The 26,918-nt window shown below is 42.1% G+C and overlaps 1 protein-coding gene across 6 annotated transcripts in view; it reads right to left on the bottom strand.

The window, feature by feature from the left end:
* Positions 1-226: 226 nt before the first annotated feature.
* The window catches only part of HEATR3 (HEAT repeat containing 3), a 40,536-nt gene continuing 13,844 nt past the window's right edge, over positions 227-26,918 (bottom strand). For 5 of the 6 annotated variants that reach the window (XM_024233122.3, XM_024233121.3, XM_054533887.2 and 2 more), the window contains 8 exons: positions 22,714-22,804; positions 22,450-22,607; positions 22,088-22,170; positions 20,389-20,525; positions 11,925-12,013; positions 6,353-6,496; positions 4,296-4,472; positions 227-1,724 (listed from right to left, as the gene is read on the bottom strand). In XM_024233122.3, the coding sequence (XP_024088890.2) occupies positions 1,602-1,724; positions 4,296-4,472; positions 6,353-6,496; positions 11,925-12,013; positions 20,389-20,525; positions 22,088-22,170; positions 22,450-22,607; positions 22,714-22,804 (1,002 nt within the window). In that variant the 3' untranslated portion in view covers positions 227-1,601. The remainder of the gene's footprint in view (positions 1,725-4,295; positions 4,473-6,352; positions 6,497-11,924; positions 12,014-20,388; positions 20,526-22,087; positions 22,171-22,449; positions 22,608-22,713; positions 22,805-26,918) is intronic. The other variant, XM_054533886.2, reaches the window with a different exon arrangement.

Raw genomic sequence — 26,918 nt, 5'->3', positions numbered from 1 at the left:
TTCAAATTTCCCTTCTCATCAGGCAAATGGATGGACAATGAAGCCGGTTCAGAGGCCCAGCCGAGACAATGATGCACATGGAAACTCCCTCGAGCCCCAGCTGTCACCTAGTACTTCGAAGACACTGAGAGGTAATGCTGCAAAGTCATGCTGTCATTTTTTTAATGTCTCACATATATTCCAAGCAATATCCATTAGCAAACAAATATCCAGGAATAGTATCATCTCATTTTCTACTAATAACCCTTTATTTGGTATCTTAAAAAAGATTTGTAAGACACAAAACTTTCCATTAAAAAGTTGTTTATTTAAAAATACCTTCTCCCAATTCTGATTCCATATCAAATTAAATCAAGAAGTGATGTTACAGCAATAACTCATCAAAGTCATGAGTAGCGAGGATGGCAATGACCCCATTAGCTCATTAGTAAAATCTAGTAAGTGAAATACAAATTCAACTCATTTACTTCTTCACAAAAGGCAAACATAATTGACATACTTCATATCAAAAAACTAGTTTATAAAGCTTGTTTTCATATTTCAGTTTAAGGTTCAGCTAATATAAAATGCCTTAAAAGACCATCCAAGCAATGCTTTGGATTTTCTTTTTTTGCAAAATTCAAGGAAAACATGATTGAAGTTTCTTCACTGCTGGCGAATCAGTTAAGAGCTACCTGAGATTCCTTTGCACTTCCACTCTTCCACTCTTTGAGTTTCCAGTGATTAAAATATGCCAGACACATAATTTAGAGAGCGCTAGAAATGCCACACAGATCTCAACACTTGAAAAAGAGTTTCTGGCCAGGCATGGTGGCTCATGCCTGTAATCCCAGCACTTTGGGAGGCCAGGGTGGGCGGATCACTTGAGGTCAGGAATTTGAGACCAGCCTGGCCAACATGGTGAAACCCCATCTCTACTGAAAAAACAAAAAACAAAAAACAAAAACCAGGTGTGGTGGTGGGTGCCTGTAATCCCAGCTACTCGGGAGGCTGAGGTAGGAAAATCGCTTGAACCTGGAATGGCAGAGGTTGCAGTAAGCCAAGATCGCAGCACTGTAATACAGCCTGGGTAGCAGTGAGACTCCATCTCAAAAAAACAAAAAAACAACAAAACAACAAAACAAAACAAAACAAACAAAAAACACACAAAAAAACCCAACAACAGAGTTTCTGACAGGTTTTGAAGATTTTTTTTTTTTCGGAGACAGGGTCTCCCTCTGTCGCCCAGGCTGGAGTGTAGTAGCGTGATCTCAGCTCACTGCAACCTCTGCCTCCCAGGTTCAACCGATTCTCCTCCCTCAGCCTCCTGAGTAACTGGGATTACAGGCATGTGCCACCATGCTCATGCATGCAGTTTCACCACGTTGGTCAGGCTGGCCTCAAACTCCTGACCTCAAGAGATCCACCCGCCTCGGTCTTCCAAGGTGCTGGGATTACAGGCCTGAGCCCCCGTGCCTGGCCAGGTTTTGGAGTTTTTACAGAACGTACAGAATGTAAGCATTAAAAAATGACTTTCAGAAACATATACATTCAAAGAAAACCTTTTAGTATTCTAAGCATTGAATACTTTGGGGGAAGAACTGGTTTCTTTTTTGGATTGTTTAAGAAGTCAGTCTTTTCTCAACGGTTTCTTGATAAGCAATAAATCTCCTCAAATTCATTTTCACATTGTCAAGAACACAGAGCTGATCTGTGCTATAGTTACCTCTCCCTTCTTTACGTATCTGCAAACAAAAAACAAAAAATCGTATGTAACTTGGTAGATATTATTAATTCATTTAAATAAAGTATTTAATTTAGGGTGTATTTAACCATTTGCTGAAGCAGACAGCTGTAAGAATTTGGAAAAAACGTTTTTACTTCCAAGGTAAATGGAACTCGGTAAGTAAAGAATAAACTGAGAATGTGCATTATTAAAAATGATAGTTACAAAGGTGACTGAATGGCAGGTGGTAAGAGTTATATAAACTATAGAAAGGAATTATGTAAACCATTAATTGGGAAAATAACCCCTAACCTCTGAAAGGTCTGATGTTCAGACTGATTTTCCTTGTTAGTATGCATTGCTATGGTAATAATACTTAATTGTTTTTCTTCTCAGGTATAAAGCCTTAATGAAATTCCTCTGTAAGGCTGGGTGCAGACTCATGCCTGTAATCCCAGCAGTTTGGGAGGCCGAGGCAGGTGGTTTGCTTGAGTCCAGGAGTTTGAGACTAGCCTGGGCAACGCAGTGAGACCCCACCTTAAAAAAAAAATTCCTTTGTTAGCCAGAGGTCTGTAGTGTTGTGGTTTTTTTGTTTTTGGAACAGGGTCTCTCTCTGTCATCCAGGCCAGAGAGCCGTGCTGTGGTCATGGGTCACTGCAGCCTCGACCTCCTGGACGCAAGTGATCCTCCTGCCTCTGCCACCACAGTAGCTAGGACTAGAAGCGGTGCACTACCATGCTGGAGTAATTTTTAAAAATTTTTAGTAGAGGTGGGGTCTCACTATGTTGCCCAGGCTGGTCTTGAACTCCTGGGCTCACGCAATCCTACTACCTTGGCCTTCCATAGTGCTGGGATTACTGGTATAAGCCACCATGCCCAGCGCTGGTATAAGCCACCATGCCCAGCGCTGGTTTTGTTTGCTTGCTTGTTTTTTGTTTTTAATAGAGATGGGTCTTGCTTCGTCTCCTAGGCTGGAGTGCAGTGCTGCAATCTACTGAGTTCACTGTAGCCTCCAACTCCTGCGCTCAAGCAATCCTCCTGCTCAGCTTCCTGAGTAGCTGGGATGACAGGCATGAGCCACCACTTAATGGCTAACTTAAAAAATTTTTTTGTAGAGACTAGTTCTTGCTATGTTTCCCAGGCTGGTCTTGAAGTCCTAGACTCAAATGATCCTCCCACCTGGGGCTCCCAAAGTGCTGGGATTACAGGTGTGAGCCACTGCGCCTGGCTTGTGGTTTTTATATCAATTGTATGGAATCTGAGTTTGATCTCACCTCTATTCTAGAGCAGTGGCTCTCAGGTTTTAGTGTGCAACAGTATCATCTGGAAGGCTTGTTGAAAAATAGACTGGTGGGCCCATCCACAGAATCATCTGGAAGGCTTGTTGAAAAATAGACTGGTGGTCCCATCCACAGAGTCTGTGACTCAGTAGGTCTGGAGTTGGGGCCGAGGACCTGCATTTTGAATAAGTTACCAGGCAAGGGCTGATGCTGCTGATACAAGGAGGGCACTTTTGAGAAACACTGCTCAAGAGAAGTTCTTGGTTGTACGTAAATGCATTTTGTAGCTAAATATACACTGAATAGCCTTTAATACAAATTGTGGCTTCATTTAGCAAAAAAAAGAGTTTCACATAAATAACTACAGGCTAGCCTCTGGCTAGTAAGAAATCTCATTAGAGCTTTGTATCTTTGATAAAAGAAAAACAAATGTTATTACCACAGCAATATACACTGAGTAGGAAAATCAATCAGAATAAAGACCTTTCAGAAGTCAGGGGTTATTTTCCCAGTTCACTGTTTAACCTTTTTTAAGCACCTGCTTCTGCAGCGTTTGATGACTCTAACTGTTAATATATCTGCTTTCCTTGAAGCTGCAGGGAAATAGGGGATTTTTTTTTCTTATCTTGCAAGCTCTTTATCCAGAAATCTAAAGGACTGTAACCTTTAAGAACAGCATGGCTGGGCACGGTGGCTCACACCTGTAATCCCAGCACTTTGGGAGGCCAAGGCGGGCGGATCACCTGAGGCTGGGAGTTCGAGACCATCCTGGATGACATGGCGAATCCCCGTTTCTACTAAAAATACAAAAATTATTTGGGTGATGTGGTGGACACCTGTAATCCCAGCTACTTGGGAGGCTGAGGCACAAGAATCACTTGAACCGGGGAAGGGGAGGTTGCAGTGAGCCAAGATCGTGCCACTGCACTCCAGCATGGGCGACAGAGTGAGATTCTGTCTCAAAAAAACAACAAAAAAAGTAAAATTAAATAAATGCAAAATGTGTATGAAAGTGCTTTGCAAAATACAGAGTATAATACTGACATATATGAAGCACTGTCAAAATTACTAAACTGTTAAAAAAAGAAGAACTTGTCAGATACCATTTTAGCTTCAGTTTCAGTGATTCAATAGTCACACTGTTGAGCTATGACTCAGTCAACAAACATTTTACAAAGTACTGGGGATGCTGTGCTACATATGGGGATTTGTCATGCACATGCTTCTGAGTTGCACAGCGGTAACTACACACACCCTCATCTCCACAGAATGTTCAGACTTATGTATTTATAAGTTAAATGGCTACAAACCTTCATTTTAAAGACCGGCTGGAATTCTTTCAGAGCAGATAATAATTTAATTTGAATCGAGGCTCTTTCGGCTTCTTTACCATCTGCAAAAACATCAAAGAGGGCATCCAAAGCTTCTCCTGCTACCACAAGGGAAGGATCTTTGGTGGTAACTTCAAGCAGAAAGCACCCAATGTTCTGGAAACAACAAAACACATTTAGTATGACTAACACCAGTCTCCAAAACAAGTACCAACTTTGAATGTGGCAATAACTCATGCATACTATTTTATATACAAATGCCAGGGAAAAATTAAAACTTTAAGAGATTAGACTTAAATACTTATAAACATACCAAGTATAAGCAAGATAAATTAAACATATTATAGTTTATATTCATAAATAAAGTGAATTAAAATCCATAAATGATGTATGATTTTGGAAATCACTAAATTTTCCCCTCTACCTCTCTCAAAAAGGCTTTCTCCATGATGTCAAGATGCATAGAAATCTTATCTGTAACAACAACGACAACAAAAAATCTGCTTTTAAAAGCATAAGAAAAACCCTTTAGGGCCAGTTGCAAGTGGCTCACACCTGTAAGTTCAGAACTTTGTGAGGCTAGGCGGGAGGATCGCTTGAGCCCAAGAGTTCAAGACCAGCCTCAGTAATGGAGCAAGACCTCATATCTAAAAAACGTAAAATAAGACTGATCTGAATCGAATCTAGTCTGTAGATCTAACTGTCAGTTTGCAGGAAATACAAGGATAAAAGAACAAATTTAACACCACAAGGTAGCAATCAGACAAATCCAGAAGGTTGGACACTATATACGACAACTGATCCAGGAGGTGAGAATAACCACGTGGTGCCGGGGAGGAACTGTTCAAGATTAAGAGAGAAAGAGAAGACCCCACAGGAAACATAACATGTGGACTTCAGCAGTGTAAACAAGCTCTCTGTAAACAGACAATTTTGAGGCAACTGTAAAATTATGAATATGGACCAGGAATTAGACACACTAAGAAATAACTGTTGCCGGGTGCAGTGGCTCATGCCTGTAATCCCAGCACTCTGGGATGCTGAGGTAGGCAGATCGCTTGAGCCCAGGAGTTCAAGACCAGCTTGGCCAACATGGCGAAACCCCATCTCTATTAAAAATACAAAAATTAGCCAGGTGTGGTAGTGGGCACCTGTAATCCCAGCTACTCGGGAGGCTGAGGCAGAAGAATTGCTTGAACCCAGACGGGGAGGTTGCAGTGAGCCGAGATCGCACTACTGCACTACTGCACTCCAGCCTGGGTGACTGAGACTCCAGCTCAGAAAAAAAAAAAAAGAAAAAGAAAAAGCTTTGCAAGTATCATTTTTCAAAAATAGATTCTTAAAAACATCAGTCATCATTGTAAAGTTCTTAGCAGGTTAAGAGGTACTTTATAATAATGAGTTTATTATCCATTAGTCTCACACTTCAGCAATTATTAGCACACCGAAGTGTAATTCTACTATGATGGTCCTTCTAATTACTAGCGATGCTGTACTCCTAACAGCGCAGTTTGTGAGCAACTGTGCTAACTGCTAAGAGCAAATATGCTGAGGGAACTCCTAGTATATTGGCACTACCAGGGTTGCTGCTTAAAATTTATGGAGTGGTATTAGAATTAACTGTGTGGCATTTTTCAGAATGCATGTTGCCTGGTGTGCAAGGAAAATGGTGTGGATTGTTCATTCATCAGCAGGAGAATGTAACATGCATACACTGGATGCAACAGCAAAGGCAGAAGGCATCTTTAAAAATTCTGAATTTGCCCTTTCACTAAAGACAGATTTATTTTTTTAAAAAGGTACCTCTGGAATAATGTTAAATTGTAAAATGTGGCTCAATTTTTCAAATACTTACCTAATTAATACACATAGTTAGATCAAGCCAAAAGGTATATTCTAATAATATAACTCAATAAAGCAACTTGATATGACTTCTTCTCTTCAAGTCCACACAAGTTTTAAGAAATCCTAACACCAACAGTTCTTCTCCCATTTCTAATTATTTAACATGTTAGGTCAGAAGCAAATTGTTCTACCTTAAGAGTTTCAAGTGTACCATCTTCTTTGGCAAGGACGCTGCCAGTGATTCCTAAAATGCTAACGACATTCACTCTAACCCCGACATTACTACTATGAATGCCTGCTTTGCATAATGTCATCAGCTGATCAGGAGTCATGCACTGTTGAAAGAGAAGAGGACAGTATTTATAATGTTAAACTCTATTAATTCTATCAGCATGCGAAAACTGGACTGACAGGAATCTCCTCTATAGGCTACAGGATTTTAAGAGTGACATAAACTCTTGGCAGGTAAGTTACTATTAATATATATTCCAGTTCTTCCAGACAGAGCTGGTAATTCTGAACTAAGGTGAACCCTGCTCGTGTCGGCATTGTTATCTAATATCAAAGGGGCTCCATTTAATTTGATGAAGACTTTCATTCCAGATGTACACAGACTAAAGAGAGTCCAATTCCTTTTTAATATTAATGGTAAGAAAAAGGCTTTGAAAGTATAAATAGGATTGTGTAGTTTTAAAAAAATTGGCTGAGTCTATACAAGGTAAGAACTTACTTTGAGATGTCTGTATTATCATAATTAAAGACTGTAAAAACCATTACATTATATGGTGCTTCTACCATGTAGTGGATAATTTTCAGTTTAAGGCTGGGTGTGGTGGCTCGCGCCTGCAATCTCAACTACTCAGGAGGCTGAGGCACAAGAAACGCTTGAACCTGGGAGACAGAGGTTGCAGTGAGCTGAGATTGTGCCACTGAACTCCAGCCTGGGCAACAGAGCGAGACTATCTCCTATAAGCAGCAGCACGGTGTGGTGATGAAAGGCTTGGAATCTGGAGCCAGACACCCTGGGTTCAAATCCTAGCGTCACTACTTATCACTCATGTGCGCCCCTACACTAGACTAATTTATTTTTATTTTTTGTAGACATGAAGTCTCACAAAGTTGCCCAGGCTGTTCTCGAACTCTTGGGCTCAAGCAATCCTCCCGCCTCAGGCTCCCAAAGTGTTAGGGATTATTAGCATGAGCCACTGCACCTGGCCCTGAACATGGGCTTTGAGTAATTTTCCTTAACCATCACACTGATCCCATAAGCTGCTGCTTACATACCAGGGGAAATCAATAAAAATACTTTATATTCCTATAGGCCCTAGAGTATAAGGTTTTCTGGTCCACCCAGCAGCCACATGGCAGGCTATGCATCCCATTACCATTTCTACTTCTTAGAAACTGAGGGTCAAATTATGCTCTTCAAAAAAATTCTTAGCTTTGGAAAGCTGAGGCAAGAGGATCACTCGAGGCCAGTTTAAGCCCAGGCTGGGCAACACAGCAAGACCTCATCTCTATTAAAAAATTAAAAAATAAAAATAAAGTATAAAAAAATTTTAAAAGCATTAAGAAAAAAATTATATAAAGAAGCAAAAAGAAACAGTATTGTTAGCAATAACAAGAGCATTGTTATTTTGATACTATTAAGTACATTCTGTAGGATAAAGCAAATAATAGTTTTAATGTCACTACAATTTTAATGTTACTACAGCAAACAATTTTAATATTACCATATAGCAAATAATTTTAATGTCTTTTAATGTCACTACTACAAAATACATTCTGTAGGAGAAAGCAAACAACAAAATTTTTAAAAAATCTTCTTCTTTCTTTTCTCAATTTTTTAAATTATTTATTATTATTATTTTTGAAATGGAGTATCGCTCTGTCGCCCAGGCTGGATTACAGTGGCGCGATCTTGGTTCACTGCAAGCTCTGCCTCCTAGGTTCATGCCATTCTTCTGCCTCAGCCTCCTGAGTAGCCGGAACTACAGGCGCCCACCATCACGCCCAGCTAATTTTTTGTATTTTTTAGTAGAGACGGGGTTTCACCGTGTTAGCCAGGTTGGTTTCAATCTCCTGACCTTGTGATCCGCCCGCCTTGGCCTCCCAAAGTTCTGGGATTACAGGCGTGAGCCACCGTGCCCGACCTATTTTTTATTATTTTTAAAGCCAGTCAAACTTAGCATGGGGGGTTGTATACCAACTTCAGTGACACTAATGTTAATAAGTTCTGATAACCCACTACCATCAGACCAGCTGCAAATAAGAATTTTAATGTCACTAACGTATCTTTTTGGGTACAATGTACCTTTTTGGGTACAAATGTATCTTTTTGGGGGATACAAAAAGATACAAATATAAAATTGAAAATTAAGTAAAAACATTGTACCATTTTTTATTTAAACTGGAAATTATCAGGATAAACATTATTTTTGTCTCCTAAAAAAATGCCTATTTCCTAGCTATTTCCACTAAAAAGACCTAGAAACAATGGCAACATGGTAGCAATAAGCACTCCACAATTCACTTTCCCCACTAAAGAAATCAGAGCTTCTTGGAGAATTGGAGAAGTAACTAATTCCAGGGTTTTTTTTTTTTGAGATGGAGTTTCACTCTTGTCACACTCTTGTCACCCAGGCTGGAGTGCAGCGTAATCTCGGCTCACTGCAACCTCCACCTCCTGGCTTCAAGCGATTCTCCTGCCTCAGCCTCCCAAGTAGCTGGGATTACAGGCGCTTGCCACCACGCCCAGCTAATTTTTGAATTTTCAGTAGAGATGGAGTTTCGCCATGTGGGTCAGGCTGGTCTCAAACTCCTGACCTCAAGTGATCCGCCCACCTCGGCCTCCTAAAGTGTTGGGATTACAGGCATGAGCCACTGTGCCTGGCCAGATTCCAGGTTTTAAGCAAGAAAATTACAAATTGAACCTGGGACATCCTATGCCTGGAAGCAAAAGTGATCAAAAACCTAAAATTCTTGTAAAAGAGACACAGGAGCCAATTTGAAGGGACTCCTACTATCCAAAGATGGGATGAATTTGGCAGCAAAAAGCATGACTGTAATGGAATGAAATACAAACATATAAAAAACCCTGAGTTCAAAATGATACTAAAAAGCAAAAAAAATCACTGGTCACTTATAGAGATTGCTAGGATATCTATTCTGAAAAAAAAAAAAAAAGAAAAGAAAAAAAAAGAATCATAGCTAATAAATGTAAAAAAAAAAAAGACAAGACAAAATTAGGATATCTCTATTCTGCAACCCACTAATGACATAATGGAGCCAGGCAACCACAATCACTGGTTATAAAACCATTACGTGAACTCACTAATTAATCTCAGCATCACTATTTTATGATATCATACGATTTGTGATATAAATATAGGAAATATATACAGCACTATAAATTATTCTTGCCAAAAAATCTGGACCTGTCTAGATTACTTATTATAAATACAAAAAAAAAAACAAAAAATAATCTGGACCTGGATCTAATTAAGGCTCTAGACCTAGCTCCTGGCTCACAGGAAACATGGGGGACAGAGGAATGCTGAACAATGCCATCATGGTGAGTTGGCCAAATCTGCCAGTGCAGAAAACGCTACGGAACAAAATGAGAGTTTCTTCAATGGGTAAGTGTATGGGGAAAGGGGGGGGAGTGAGGGAAATGCTATAGATTTAAGAGATTTAAGAATGTGAGAATACACTAAAACCACTGAATTGTACACTTTATTTATTTATTTATTTTTGAGACAGAGTCTCCCTCTGTCGCCCAGGCTGGAGTGCAGTGGTGCAATCTCAGCTCACTGCAACCTCCACCTCCCGGTTCAAGCAATTCTCCCTGCCTCAGCCTTCCAAGCAGCTGGGATTACAGGCGCCTGCCAGCATGCCCGGCTGATTTTTGTATTTTTTATAGAGATGGGGTTTCGCCATGTTGGGCAGGCTGGTCTTGAACTCCTGACTTTACGTGGTCCACCCGCCTTGGCCTCCCAAAGTGCTGGGATTACAGGCGTGAGCCACTGCAGCCGGCCTGAATTGTATACTTTAAATGGATAAACTGCATGGTATGTGAATCAAATCTCAGTAAAACTTCTTTTTTGAGATAATAAGAGACCAAAATATCAACCAAAAGCAACACGTGAACCTTGCTTAGATCCTGATTTGAACAAGCCAATTGTTAAAAGACTTTTTTTTCTTTTTCTGGTTTTTTTTTTTTTTTTTTTGAGATGGAGTCTTGCTCTATTGCCCAGGCTGGAGTGCAGTGGCATGATCTTGGCTCACCGCAACTTGCACCTCCCAGGTTGAAGTGATTCTCCTGCCACAGCCTCCCAAGTAGCTGGGATTATAGGAGTGCACCACCATGCCCAGCTAACTTTTGTATTTTTAGTAGAGACGGGGTTTCACCATGTTGGCTAGGCTGGTCTTGACTTCCTGACCTCAGGTGATCTGCCCGCCTCAGCCTCCCAAAGTGCTGAGATTACAGGTGTGAGCCACCGCGCCCGGCCATGTTAAAATACATTTTTAAGGCAATCTGGGAAAACTGAATTTAGACTGCAACTAGGAAAACTGAACTCAGAGTACAAACCAAAGGATAACAAGAAATATCCGTTAATTTGGAGGCTTGGGGTAATGGTACTGGGGTTAAGATTTTTAAAAATTTAATTTTCTGTCAGACATGCATACTGAACTACATAATAAAATATTGATGGATCAAATATGATTTGCTTTAAAATACTCCAGGAAACAAAAATAAGGACCCAGTGAGACGAATGAAACCATGTCACAAGAATGACAGGCTGCTAATAACCTGCTGAGGCTTGGCGACGGTGCATGCAGGCTCATAGGGTTATCTCTGCTTTGGACATGGTAGCGCACACCTGTAATCCCAGCTACTTGGGAGGCTGAGGTGGGAGGACTGAATCCAGGATGCTAGCCTGGGCAACACAGTAAGACCCCGTCTCAAAAAACAAAGCAACAGAATTATCTCTGCTTTTAGGAATGTTTGAAAATCTCCTCAGTAAAAAGTAACAAAAGTGGTCAGGCACCTATGGGAGATGAAGTGCACATGGATTGCTGTGAAGGGTCAGGAGGGCATGCTTGCAAAGTCTGTAATGAAATGTTTAAAAAAAAAAAAAAAAAGGCTGGGTACAGTGGTTCACGCCTGGCATCCCAGCACTTTAGGAGGCCAAGGTGGGTGGATCACTTGAGGTCAGGCATTTAACACCAGCCTGGCCACATGGCAAAACCCCGTCTCTACTAAAAATACAAAAATTTTGTGGTGACGCATGCCTGTAATCCCATCTACTTGGGTGGCTGAGGCACGAGAATCACTTGAACCCAGGAGGCAGAGGTTGCAGTGAGCTGAGATCATGACACTGCACTCCAGTCTGGGCGACAGAGGAAGACTCTGTCTCAAAAAAAAAAAAATATTAAAAAAAAAAGACCAATGATAGAGAAATTATTTACAACATATCTATCAATTAAGCTGTATCGATTAAAAAGCACTTGTTTTGCTAGTAAGCCTATATATTAAAAAAACTTAAAAAATTAAATTAAAAGCACCTGTGTGTGTTGCTGATGGTAGGGAGCAGAAAGATATTACTTTTTATTTTAATCACTTTTGTTTTCTTTTTTACAATGATCACGTATTATTCTTGTAACAGAAATATGTATTTTTAAAAATAGTGAAGTAATGAATTTTGCCTCCATAATACAGAATCTTTACAAGTTTCATACAAAAAATTTTAAAACTCTTACCTGGGAAATGTTCTTGGAGGCCATTGTTTGCAAAAGGGCCCTCAAAGCACTACTTATGGCTTCTAGAAAGTCAACATGTTTAGCAAAATCTAAAACACAAAAATGAAATGTAAAATTTGCATTTCTCCAAGGTAGGCTATTTTGTAGAAGCAACAAACGAAACAAAGCATGCTAAATGTTAATAAATGCTATTCTTAATAAAACAAACAAACAAAACCCCTCGATATTTAAGCCAAAATATTTAGTTAACAGCCCCCTATACACCCTATACCTAAGTCTGAAAGATGATCGTGGTTAAAATAATCACAGCAAGGAGGTGTTCTACAGACAGTCCTTGACTTCCAGACACTGGGTTTTCATTTGACTCACACTTTAGCACATAATAAACCTGAGCTAGCTTTTGCAGACTGAATTCTGTCATTCATAGATCTCCATCAGGGTGCTGGGTAGACCTACCTTTGGTGGAGTCAGAATGCTTCCTTGCCAACCCAGGCCCACTGCTTAGCCACACACTGTTGCTTGTGCAGAGCCAGGACATGACGGCACCATCACTTTAACTGATCCAACATCTCCTTCCCACTCCTACTCCTTATTTGCACACTTTTCTTATTGTCCCTTCTTCCCACAGAGGACAACGAGAACACCAGCAGTAAGCCATTATGCTGGCACAGGCACGTGCAAGGGACAGTGAGGGTCACCCAGGGGAGCTGGCTCCTTAACCCCTTTGATGGGAAAAGATTTGCTTGGTGTGGTAGACTGTATTTTCTAAAAATGGCCACAGCAATATTTCAAGTCCTGTGTGATCTTCAAGCACCTTGCCACTTCCCATAAAGATGTGAAATCTACTTCTCCTTTCCTTAAATCAGGGTGGGACTTTGTGACTTCTTCAACCAACAGAATATGAAGTGACGGGCTAGGTCACAAAAGGCAGTATGACTTCCAGCCCTGACGCATGTGCGCATGCTCTTTTTTCTCTCGACTTCTGCCCTGGGAACTCAACCATCCTGTTATGAGGAAGCCTGCGTCACATGAAGAGGTCACTGTGGGTGTTCTTCCTGACAACCCCTGCACCAACTGCCAGACACGTGAGTGAACAAGACTTCGGATGATTCCAGCCCACACTCTGCGAGTCTTCCAGCAGAGGCCCTAGACTAGTATTTCTCAGCCTCTGCACTACTGACATTTTGGACCAGATAATTCTTCATTTTGTGTGTGCGCAGGGGTCTCCTGGGCACCGTAGGATGTGAAGGAACATTCCTGGCCTCAACCCTCTAGATACCAGTTGCAATTTCCAAGTTGTAAAACCAAAAATAGCTCCAGACGTTGCCAAATGTCCCCAGGTGGGAGGTGGGAGGGGATAAGTGGCCATGGTTGAGAACCACTGACCTAGACATTGTGGAATAGGAAAAAGCCATCTCCACTGTGCCCTGTCTAAATTCTTGACCAAAGGAAACTTTGAGAAATAATAAATGATTGTTGTTGTTGTTAAGTCACAGAGTTTTGGAATAGCTTGTTATGTAGCAATAGATACACTCACTTCCTGCCCCACAGTGCCTGGGACTCAATACCATTCCGATCCCCCACTTCTAGGTTACCCGGGTGGAAGAGAGGCAACTTGTGTTCAAATTCTAATCCCGGCTGATTGTATTTTTTGGCTCTTTCATTTTCAGATATATATTATGTACCAAAATAGGGGATTTCCCATAATAATCACAGAATAATAGGAGAGCTTTGCACACTCAGCCCTGGGATACAGAGCTGCCTTTGACCTAATTATGTGACTCCTCCTGCCTTCATTTTAGTCTTGGCTCAAACGTTACCTCCTCACAGAGGCCTTTCCACACTAACTGGCCTAGTGCAACGCCTCATATCATTCTGCTTTTATTTTTTTCTTCATAGCTAATATCACATAAAACATTTATTTATACTAGAATGCAAACTCCACGAACATAGTGACCTAGCCTATCTTGTTCACGCCTGGATCCCTAGCATCTAGAACAGTGTACGATATAAAGCATTCAATAAATACAAGCTAAAAGAATGAATGACCACCTTGGGCCGGGCGTGGTGGCTCACGCCTGTAATCCCAGCACTTTGGGAGGCCGAGGTGGGCAGATCATGAGGTCAGGAGATCAAGACCATCCCTGGCTAACACGGTGAAACCCCGTCTCTACTAAAAATGCAAAAAAAAAATTAGCCAGGCGTGGTGGTGGGCGCCTGTAGTCCCAGCTACTCGGGAGGCTGAGGCAGGAGAATGGCATGAACCCGGGAGGCGGAGCTTGCAGTGAGCCGAGATCGTGCCACTGCACTCCAGCCTCGGCGAGCGAGACTCCGTCTCAAAAAAAAACAAAAAAGAAAAAAGAAAAAAAAAGAATGACCTGGAAGAGGTTCCTTAACCTCTCAGTTAAGGTTCCTAAATCTCAGCTTCCTCAGCAGGACGATGAAATAACAAGGCCTGTCTCATAAAACATGGTACCTAACAGGCACTCAAAAATCAGTGTGAAGTTGTTAATAGCCTGGACCTCCTGGGCTCAAGCAATCCTCCTGCCTCAGCCTCCCGCGTAGCTGGGACCACAGGCACGTGCCACCAAGTCCAGCTAATTTTTCTTGTATTTGTAGAGACAGGGTCTCATCATATGTACAGGCTGGTCTCAAACTCTTGAGCTCAAGCAATCCACCCGCCTCAACCTCCCAAAGTGCTGGGATTACAGGTGTGCACCACTCTGTCCAGCCAATTTGTTGCTATTAAACTTCAAAAAGTTACCATATTGACTGTGAAATGTATATTTGATTAAAGCTCTAGGTATAGCCCTATAAAATTATGAATTTATAAATTCATGAATTGCACACAAAGAGGTGATTCAAAATGTCTTTACTCTCAACAACTTTGAACAATATTTTATTTTATTTTTTTTGAGACAGAGTCTCACTCTGTTGCCCAGGCTGGAGTGCAGTGGTGCGATCTCGGCTCACTGCAAGCTCCACCTCCCGGGTTCACGCCATTCTCCTGCCTCAGCCTCCCGAGTAGCTGGGACTACAGGCGCCCGGCACCATGGTTGGCTAATTTTTTTTGCATTTTTAGTACAGACGGGGTTTCACCGTGTTAGCCAGGGTCCCGATCTCCTGACCTCATGATCTGCCCGTCTCAGCCCCTCAAAGTGCTGGGATTACAGGCGCGAGCCACCGTGCCCAGCCAACTTCAAACAATATTTAAGAATTTGTAGCATGTCTAAATGTAGGTACATAATCAACCCACAAGTAATTATACTCAGGTGAATTTTTCAGACTGATTTTAAATTTTTTTAATTTTTTAATTTTTTTTTTAGACAGAGTCTCACTCTGTCACTCAGGCTGGAATGCAGTGGCGAGATCTGGGCTCACTGCAACCTCCGCCTCCCGGGTTCAAGTGATTCTCCTGCCTCAGCCTCCCAAGTAGCTGGGATTACAGGCGTGCACCACCACGCCCAGCTAATTTTTGTATTTTTAGATATGGGGTTTCACCACATTTGCTAGGCTGGTCTTGAACTCCTGACCTCAGGTGATCTGCCCACCTTCACCTCCCAAAGTGCTGGGATTACAGGTGTGAACCACCACTCCCGGCCTGAATTTTCTTTTTTCTTATTTTTAATCAATTAATTAATTTTTTTTTTTTTTTGAGACAGAGTCTTGCTCTGTCACCCAGGCTGGAGTGCAGTGGTGCAATCTTGGCTCACTGCAATCTTCACCACCCAGGTTCAAGCAGTTCTCCTATCTCAGCCTCCCAGGTAGCTGGACTACAGGCACACACCACCATGCCCAGCTAATTTTCGTTTTAGTGGAGACGGGATTTCACCATATTGGTCAGGCTGGTCTCAAACTCCTGACCTCAGGTGATCCAACTGCCTTGGCCTACCAAAGTGCTGGGATTACAGGCGTGAGCCACCATGCCCGGCCACCCAGCCTGAATTTTCAATATTCTGATATGGAATGGAAAATATATCCCAGAATGGGATACTACCATTTTAATTATAACTAAAAAAGAACGTTCTGATTCTCAAAATCTGGAAAAACAGAGAATCCTAAATGATTTCAGCACTCATGTAATAGAGCCGAATGATATGAAATACGACATTGCTAAAAAACGCATTGATGTTTTGAAAACCAATAGCTTTTAATGAAGGAGACAAAGATATTAGTGCTTTTGAATGCAAGGACCAGATTGTACTAAAATGTCCTCATCTCTGATATCAGACACAAACATAAATGTAGGTATGTACAGAGTATCACAAATGTTATAACTACTGTATTCAGAACTGTATTTAGCATTAAAATTAAAACAAGTTAGAGCAGTAGAACCATCATACGTTTAACTCTCAACCATAACACAAAACAGCAGAGATATTTAGCCCCATTCTCCCCACTAAATTCTCCTTTTTTATTTTATTTTATTGAGATAGAGTCTCACTCTGTTGCCCAGGCTGGAGTACAGTAGCACAATCATAGCTCATTGCAGCCTTGACCTCCTGGGCTCAAGCAATCCTCCCACTTTAGCTTTCTTGGGACCACAGGCGCAAGCAAGCTACCACTCCTGGCTAATTAAAAAACCTTTTTTGGTGGAGACAGGGTATCACTATGTTGCCCAGGCTGGTCTTAAACTCTTGGGCTCATGTGATCCTCCCAATTCAGCTCCCAAAGTGCTGGGACTTCAGGTGTGAGCCACCATGGCCAGCCCCCACTAAATTATCTTGTAACAGTTCCCACTATCCATATAGAACCCATAGGATTACATTATTAATAAATCCCAAATGCTTAGGACTGTATTATAATATCATCTCTAGGACAGGCATGGTGGCTCATGCCTGTAATCCCAGCTCTTTGGGAGGTCGAGGCCGGTGGATCACAAGGTCAGGAGTTCAAGACCAGCCTGACCAACATGGTGAAACCCGTCTCTATTAAAAATACAAAAATTAGCCAGGTGCACTGGCAGGCGCCTGTAATCCCAGCTACTTGGGAGGCTGAGGCAGGAGAATTGCTTGAACTTGGGGGGCAGAAATTGCAGTGAGCCAAGATCGCGCCACCATACTCCAGCCTGGGCAACAGAGTAAGACTCCGTCTCAAATAAGAGAAAAAAAAAAGAATATCATCTCCAAATATAAGCGATTAACCTTTATCAAATTCATTCTGATAAGAAAATATTCTGTTATTCCAAAATAAATAACAATGACACTACTTTTCGAGTCATTTTGATTCTCCATTTCTCCGAATGCCAATATTAGGTGATACGAAGGCCATAGATGGGATACGAGTATGGGCCCCAAGCAAGCTGGACAGCCCAGAGGTATTGTAATGGCCCTCTTCCCCCAGCAGTAACCATCCAAACCCATTACACAGGCAAGGCCAATTCAGACTACCAATCCCTGGAAGTAACTGAGCCCATGTCATTAGGTGAATACATTTTCAAAATTACTGTTGTGACAGTAACGTGTGGTAGGTGATTTCTACATAAATAACATCATGACCCTCAGGATACACAAAAGCATTCTTAACCTAGCAGCATGTCACATTCCTGAACCTTAAAAAAAAAGATGATGTCAAGAATAGACATGAAATAGGAATTTATTTAAAATCAAAGTGCTTAGTTATATTTTCCCACAGTTCAGAAACTTTCCATTATTTCTCCAGGACTCAGCTTGGGACGGTTTTCCCGCGATCTTTGTAGTTAATAAATGTGCTGGCCTCAATGACCACAAATAACCAGCAGAACCAGGAGAAACATACCTGAGTGCTTTCACTATAGCACAGGCACACAGGGAGTTTGTTTCCAGTGAAATAAACTCTGTGCTTCCTGGGGATGGGACTGGGGGTACCTGGACCAGACTCTCAGTGACAAATGGCCCAGAGCTGAGAGATGGCAGCTTGAGGAACCAGGACTGCCAGGGTTACCTGGAGCTTAGGTAGGGCTTGGAAGGAGTGAGAGACTTGGGGTCCTGCTCACCTGGGACCCTGGCTGTGGACTCCCTGCCTGGCTCTGCCCCCCGCCTCTACCCAGGGGAATGGGTGGGGGTGGGCATGAGCAACAGCAGCCCTCTCACTCCCACCCCACAGGACATCTTGCTGGGCTGATGGGAGCCAGAATGCTTGCAAAAGTTGGGGAAAGTCCCCTCCCCGTTTACCATCCAGATCTCTTCCAGGTTTAGAAGAAGGCTGGGAGATAAATACAAAGCTACAGCCATCATCTGGTCTGCTCACACTGACGAGCTGCCTCTGTACTCCAGTGCTTGTCCCATCCTGCCTTGGAATGGGAATGGGACTAGCACTGCCCATATCCTGACTATATCCTGTCCTGGGCATGGCTGGGCACAGCTTTCATGGGATCATTCCAGCCAATGAATGCACAGCCAAGGAGTACTTGAAAGGTACACCTGTTAACTAATCAATGTTGAAAGGGTGGCAGAGACAGCTCAGTAACCACATATGGGTTTCTGAATATTTACTTACTTAATTTTTAAAGATTAATTTAGAACTTGAAAAACATGTACCATTAAACACACAGCACCTCTTAGGAACTTGATGGAACGTAAAACAGATGTCTAAAGAACTGGGGACCAACACTTGAATGGATGTTGACACAAAAACTTGGATTTAGTTAAAAGTGACTCTCTTTTGATCTTTTTATTTGAAACAGAGTTTCACTCTTGTTGCCCAGGCTGGAGTGCAATGGCGCGATCTTGGCTCACTACAACCTCCGCCTCCCGGGTTCAAGCGATTCTCCTGCCTCAGCCTCCCGAGTAGCTGGGATTACAGGTGCCTGCCACCACGCCTGGATAATTTTTGTATTTTTAGTAGAGACAGGGTTTTGCCATGTTGGCCAGGCTGGTCTTGAACTCCCGACCTCAGGTGATCCACCCGCCTCGGCCTCCCAAAGTGCTGGGATTACAGGTGTGAGCCACCGTGCCTGGCCTGACCTTTTAGGAGTTCAATTCTTGGACTTAATGTTGTGTCTGAAAAGGAGGATAAAATATATGAAGAATACACTGAATATAACACAATGGAATTATCTTATTTGCCAGTGTAGAAAGCAAGTATCTTCACATTTACCCTTAAGTTGGTGTAGAAGCAAATATCTTCATGTTTACCCTCAAAAAATCCTGAAAGACACCTGAAACCTCAGCAGCTGAGAGGGAGGGGCAGATTCCCACCTCCCAGGCTACCCTCGCTCCAGCAATGGATGCTGGGTGGAGTAACGTGGAGAGTTTTCCTTTAGTATAGAAAACACCACTTGTTCTTCTCTCTCAGTCTCTCTTGTTTTTGTTTGGTTTGAGCTCCTATAGTTTAATGTGGTCAAGTTAAGTAAGATTTTACTATAAGGAACTATGAAAATCTGTTAGAAGAACATGCATCGGACTTTGTACAGCTAGTTTTTTGTTTTTTTGTTTTTTTCCTCCAAGTGAAACCTACAGCTAGGTCATTTAAAAGAATATTTAATTTAACTCTGGTATCTCTATAGATCTTTGTGTGCATATGAAATTAATCCATATCAGAGACCTGTAACTTAGAGAATCAGCTCCTACCATGCAAAGGTGTTTGAAGATACATGTTAGATGATGGCAAGGTGTAGAATTGTGTGGATGGTATCCTACTGTTTGCTTTACACACAACGCACGCATGCCCCCATACACATGCTCTCTTATACATGGAGAATCTCTCTGGAAGGATACACAAGTAACTGGTATAACAGTAACTTGACTCTGGGAGAGGAACTGGGTGTGGGAGAAAGGAGGGAGGCTTTCCAGTTTCTGTCCTCTAATAACTTTTGAATTCTGTACTACATACATATATTAATCAAATTTAAATGCTTGTAACTGGAAAGAAAATAATAGAAAATTACTCAATTATTATTATTTTGAGATGGAGTTTTGCTCTTGTTGTCCAGGCTGGAATGCAAATGACACGACCTCAGATCACTGCAATCCCCGCCTCCTGGGTTCAAGCGATTTCCTGCCTCAGCCTCCCGAGTAGCTGGGATTACAGGCATCCGCCACCACGCCCAGTTAAAGTTTTGTATTTTAGTAGAGGGGTTTCATCACATTGGCCAGGCTGGTCTCCAACTCCTGACCTCAGGTGATTCTCCCGCCTCGGCCTCCCAAAGTGCTGGGACTACAGGCATGAGCCACACGCCTGGCTGAGAATTATCCAAATACCTTAATGAGGCCTTTATGATATTTATGATTCAGCCTTGACTGGCCTGATATAACTGGATGCAAACAATTTTAACAAAAAAGAAAATTATAAGCCCAGGAGCTGCTTGCATACCTTGTTTTGACTCTGTACCCCCTGGCAACTATAAATACATGATTCCTGTGTCTGGGAAAGGTTTCTGCAGATTGGATGACAAACAATATACATTTACAAAAATCCAAATTCCTGCCCCTTCAAAATTCTGTTCCATCTGCGTAGTCTTTCACAATAAAGCCTAAATATTTACCTGGTTGAGAAAAAAGCAGCTGTGACAGATGCTGTGCAAGCGTCTGAAGGGCTGCGGCTCCTCCCAGGTGCTCCACATCCAGGAGGGACACAAGACTCTGGAGACAGAAGAGGGCTCTGCACTGAATAGTGTTCATTCTGGAAAGGAAGTGAAACAATGCCGTCTGATTCTCCAGAAGTTGCCCATCAGAATTCAGTATTAACTTTTAGCCTAAGCTTCAGGTTCTGACTAGAAATATCTGTAAATACAAGGGATCTATGGGAGTTAGCAAAGAATCACAAGGTGAACTGTTTTTTGTGTTTTCTAAAATTTATTATCATTTTTTAGACAGGGTCTTGCTCTGTTGCCCAGGCTGGAGTGCACTGGTGTGATCACAGCTCGCTGTAGCTTCAACCTCCTGAGCACAAGTGATCCTCCTGCCTCAGCCTCCTAAGGAGCAGAATTACATGTGCATGCAACCACACCTGGCTAAGTTTTTTATTTTTTGTAGATAGGGGTCTTGCTATGTTGCCCAGGCTGCTCTGGAACTCTTGGCCTCAAACAATCCTCCTGCCTGGACCTTCCAAAGTGCTAGAATTATAAGGTGAACTGTTAATCTGCCAAATCAAACTGCTTGAATATTCACGGCCTCTGATGCACAACTCATTCATGAGTCATGAGGAATATGTTTTAGAAAAATTTCTGTGTAGGGTAGCATCCTTAAAATTCTAATTTTCTTCAGACAGGGTCTCATTCTGTTTCCCAGGCTGGAGTATGGTGTCACCATCATAGCTCACTACAGCCTTAGACTGCTGAGCTCAAGCAATCCTCCCACTTCAGCCTCCTGAGTAGCTAGGACTACAGCTGAGTGCCACTATGCCAGGCTAGTTTTTGTATTTTTTTTTTTCTTTCTAGAGATGGGGTCTTGCTATGCTGCCCAGGCTGGTTTCAAACTCCTGGCCTCAAGTGATCCTCCCACCTCGGCCTCCCAGAGTCCTGGGATTATAGGTGTGAGCTACCATGCCCAGCCTAAAATTATTTTTAATTGTGAAATGTGACATATATACGGTTAAGTACAAAACATATATAGAGAGTTTAACAAACAGTCTATGAAGCCAACACCCATGCACCTGGGAAAGAAATAAACACTGCTGGACCCTGAAAGCCCCTGTATCTCTTCCATATAACATCCCACCTCCCTGACACCTACAGGTAACCACCATACAGACTTTTACGGTAAACATTTCCTTGCCTCTTTTTTTTTTAAATAGGTATCACCAAGGTATGCATCCCTGAACAAAATAGTTCAATGTTGCCTGTTTCTCAACTTTGTAAAAACTGAATCACAGTGTGTGTATTCTTTTATGTCTTGCTTTTTTGGTTCAACAATGTAAGTTCCATCCGAGTTGTAAGTAGTTCTAATTCAGATCCCTTTTACTGCTGCATGTATTGTACTGCATGATTTTGTCAAAATTTATTTACCATTCTAACTCTGATGGACAATACGTTTGTTTATGGGTTGGGGCAACTGTGACACACACTGCTATGAACACTCTCATATACATGTATTCTAGGACATGTGGACACATATTTTTCTGGTATATATACCCAGGAACAAAACTTCTGGGTCCTAGGGGGAGTTAGCACCTTCTATTTAATGGCCCATCATTTCATAAAATAAAATAATGACAAATGTTTTTGAAAGTAGAAGAGTTCTTACTTTCTAATCAAAGGTTTCCAAGTAGGGTTCCTAGAACATAGGTCAACTGCAATGCTGTTTGGAAAGGCAGTTTTCTCAAAAATCTAGATTTAAAAGAGGCAGTAAAGCAAAGGTTAAACAGTAGTCATTTAACGCATGATTCCCTTATATAATTCCAATATATTACTCCTAAGTGAAATGGTTAGGCTTCATATAGAATGACCTTTTCGCCTATTTCCAGCACTGTTAGGCTCAGCTTTGTCTCAGATCTTACCACCATCTACAACCTGGAAGTGTGAGCTTGCTTCTTTTATACACAAAATGAATACCTTGCTTAAGCCTTTCCCATGCTCCACGGTAAGCCTAGAATGAAAATGGATTACCTTCTTTGGGATGAGGTAGTTGGTGAGAGCCGTGTGAACCTCATGGGAGAGGCAGAGGGGAGAGAACAGCTGTCCCCCGCACTCACTGAAAGAATTCTCCATAAATGCATCACTTTCATCACTGCTAGAAAGCTCTTCCCATTCGTCATCAGAGGGATCTAGGAAGCGGGCAAACCACGCAGAACTGGAATAGTTAAGAAAATCTCCACGGGAGTTTCCCTCTTGGCCCAGGGGGAAAATGTCTAAATGTAAACATTAACAAACCTTCATTGCAGCACATGTTGACGATAATTTCCAGAGCAGTCTGTTGGGCTGTCAGCAATGCTATAGTCTCTCTCAGTTCCTTGTCAGTGGGCTTAAAAAAAAAAAAAAAAAAAAGTAAATGACCAACTCTCAATGGTTGGGAAAATGTTTTTGGGGAATTTCCTTAGTGAAAGCCTACTAGAAGATTTTTGCACTTGGAATAGAGCACACGGGGAATGGGGTAGGTAAAAGAAAAGTCATGAAGTGCCAGAAGTACAAACGAGCATTATAATTCCTCTTGGTACAGTGGAGCATGCCCCCGTTAACTGGGTTTCCATCTATCTGCACAGCTATTCCCCAAGCGTCACTTAGTTAGCTGGAGAGAACAGACAAATATTCAGGAATTCTAAACGGAATTCACCCTGAAACTTATCTACTGTGTCAAGAAGTAGCTGGGCATACTAAGATTTAAACAACAGTTCATTTCAGACACCAGGCACTTACAAACAACAAATCTGCTTTTAGATGCTCAGCTTAGATGTCTTTCTTGGAATGGCTGCACTAACATACACTACTAACGAGCCCTTATATGACCTGTAGAACTTGCTATGGAGCAGACAGACTTGCTTCCTGCCTTTCTTTAAAGACTATAATAAAGCATTTCTCTAAGACTAAAGAAAGAAGGAAGCTTTTTTTTCTCTGAAAATATATAACGCCAACTTAAACAACATTATCAACTAACATTTCTTAAAATGGGTAATATAAATTTATATAACCTTAATTCTCAAATTGTCTATGAAAAGTGAAATAACCATACTGATATTCCAAAACAGTCCATGAGCTAAAAAATAATGTATATTTTACTATTTGAATATTTCCAAACTTCAGTTTTCAACTGTCTTTTTTTTCCCCCTTAGAGACAGAGTCTCACTCTGTTGCCTAGGCTGGAGTGCAGTGGCACGTTCATAGCTCACCGCAGCCTCAAATTCCTGGACTCAAGCAATCCTCTTGCCACAGCCTCTGAGTAGTTAGGGCTACAGGTGCATGCCACCATGCCTGGCTAATTTTTTAATTTTTTGTAGAGACAAGGTCTTAGCCAGGCATGGTGGTGCATGCCTGTAATCCCAGCTACTTGGGAGGCTAAGGCAGGAGAATCCCTTGAACCCAGGAGGCAGAGGTTGCAGCGAGCTGAGATTGTACCACTGCGCAACAGAGTGAGACTCCATCTCAAAAAAAAAAAAAAAAAGAAAAAGAAAAAAAATTTACCTGTTTTTTTTTTTTTTTTGGAGAGATGGGGTCTCAGTATATTGCCTAGGATTACCTGAAATCCTGACCTCAAGTAATCCTCCCACATCAGCCTCCCAAAGCGTTGAGATTATAGGCGTGAGCACCATGTCCAGCCCCAGTGACTTCTTTGTGCCAACAATTTAACTGTAACTTCTAATCATATTCTTAAAAAAAAAAAAAGCAAATTGCTAATTCAATAGATGCAGCTCAGGGATCCCTAAATTTGAATTCTACTTATTGGTAGCAAGAACCTATATAAAAATCATTTCTATTTGCTTTGTGTGTGTGCTAATTCAACTAAATATAGATTTATTAGAGGAGATTCAAAGCTAAACAAGACATGTTGCTGCTGGGCTCTCATCCACTTAAAATATATGAAGATCTGGCTTATTCTTTTTTATTCTTTTTTTCGGAGACAGAGTCTTGCTCTGTCACTCAGGCTGGAGTGCAGTGGCATGATCTCGGCTCACTGCAATCTCTGCCTCCTGGGTTCAAGCGATTCTCATGTCTCAGCCTCCCGAGTAGCTGGAACTACAGGCATGCACCACCATTCTCGGCTAATTTTTTGCCTTTTTAGTAGAGACAGGGTTTCACCATATTGGCCAGGCAGGTCTTGAACTCCTGGTCTCAAGTGATCCACCCACCCTGGCCTCCCGAAGTGCTGGGATTACAGGCGTGAGCCACCAACCCCAGCCGAAGATCTGGCTTAAAAGGAACTCTGAAATTAAGCTCCACCTCTTTATGTAACTCCCTTGCTCAGAACTTTTCTCTGCTTCTTACTGCTATCAAGCTGACATAAAGAACCAATTTAGACGAAATGTTATGACATCTGAGATTTGCTTCAAAATAATCAGTAGAGAAAAGACAGTGTGACGGGAACTAGATGAAATCAAATAGACCAGACTTTGCAAACTGGTAACTGTAGAAGCTGGGCAGAGGGTACTCTACTTTTGCATGTGCCCCCACAAAAAAACCAACTTGGGTTGAACTGCTCTTCCTTTATATCTTTGTGGTTATACCTTCTTAAGTTAAATGATGCAGTTTTGATTCTAAAGGAGTGCTGCAGAAGACACTGGATAGTGTGGAAGACCACAGCTGAATATAATTTGTGTTCCTGGCATCCTACTGGCACTTAAACACTGGCTGGCTGACCGACTAGCATGTTAATCATCCAGTCTAGTCAGTTATGTTAAGAACACTTTATTTTCCTTTTCTTCTTTTTTTTCTCCTCTACCCCCTGCCCCACCACTGCCCACCACTACAATCTTAAGGAAGACTTTATTTCTATTTGTATTTAGTTTTATTTTTCTGAAACAGAGTCTTGCTCAGTTGCCCAGGCTGGAGTGCAGTGGCTCGATCTTGACCCACTGCAACCTCCACCTCCCAGGTTCAAGTGATTCTTGTGCCTCAGCCTTCCAAGTTGAGTGGCTGGGACTACAGGCACATGCCACCACACCTAGCTAATTTTTGTATTTTTAGTAGAGATGGGGTTTCACCATGTTGGTCAGGCTGGTCTTGAACTCCTGGACTCAGGCAATTTGCCCACCTCAGCCTCCCAAAGTGCTAGGATTACAGGCGTGAGCCACCACACCTGGCCAGAAGACTTTAAAAAGCCAGTTTTTACTGTAAGAAAACACTGCATTTTTATAAGCACCAAAATAAAAGTAATAAGAAAATAAATCTCTACATATCAGTTAAATATCAATCGTTTTTCAACAGTGGCACTTCTATCTAAACCTTGTTAGACTTGGGTCTCACCCCCAACCTTACTCCCTGTAGAAGGTCCTTGGAAGCACGGCTGGAGGTGGAGATAATCACACAAGAATGCCACTCTTTCATTCCCAGGAAGGGATTTCAGATCCTTCAAACACAGTATATCAGATAGGATCAACAGAAACCTGAGTAGGATGGTGCCACAGTTGAAAATGATCCCATAAGCCCTGATTTATCACATCCCCTCTTTCCATGTACAGGTATGAAACAGGTTGGGTACCATGGTGCATGCCTATAATCCCAGCACTTTGGGAGGCCGAGGTGGGAAGATCGCTTGAAACCAGGCAGCATAGTGAGATCTCGTCTCAAAATAAACCAATAATAATAAAATAAAAAGATCTAGGCTGGGTGCAGTGGCTTACCCCTGTAATCACAGCACTTTGGGAGGCCAAGGCGGGCAGATCACCTGAGGTCGGGAGTTTGAGACCAGCCTGACCAACATGGAGAAACCCCATCTCTACTAAAAATGCCAAGCTGGCCGGGTGTGGTGACACATGCCTGTAATCCCAGCTACTTGGGAGGCTGAGGCAGGAGAATTGCTCGAACCTGGGAGGAGGAGGTTGCAGTGAGCTGAGATCACGCCATTGCATTGCAGTTTGGGCAACAAAAGCAAAACTCTGTCTAAAAAAAAAAAAAACAAAACTGTGAGCAACTCAAGTTCAGGGTGGCCTTCCCATTTCTGTTATTTGTCCCAGCACTTAACACAGTGGTTTGTACCCACAGTTTGCTCATATGAGGGGAAAAGTGGTTCTATCCACATTTTGATTTCTTTGAAACACCATCAATTTACGCTTCCCGAGACATCACGAACACAGGTAAGCATGAGAGGACATGATTGCCTCCTCCCAACTCAGCCTTCATCGTCCTTCGGCAGCCTCCTGACTGGTCCTCCTGCTGCCAGGCCCCTGTGCTCTGCCTTCCTCCAGCTGCCTGAGTGATCTCTCCAAACACTAACCTGCTTTTTCTCATCCCCTCCTTTATGACGCCCCAGGTGTTCTGTCTAAACGGCTCTCTCTGGCAGCCTCTTCCTTAGCTCTCCCACAGGGGCTGAGTCACAAGCGCCTACTCTACAGATACCATTTTCTTAGAAATCTGTGCATGGCCACGGCACTGTTCTCAGCACAGGCCTTAAAGCCATGGTTTTATGTGTCTGTCTTCCCAACATG

This window comes from Pongo abelii, chromosome 18 (genome assembly GCF_028885655.2).
Source record: "Pongo abelii isolate AG06213 chromosome 18, NHGRI_mPonAbe1-v2.0_pri, whole genome shotgun sequence".
NCBI lineage: Eukaryota > Metazoa > Chordata > Mammalia > Primates > Hominidae > Pongo > Pongo abelii.
The sequence above is the reverse complement of the archived record's forward strand: the minus strand, read 5'-3'. Positions and strand labels throughout refer to the sequence as shown.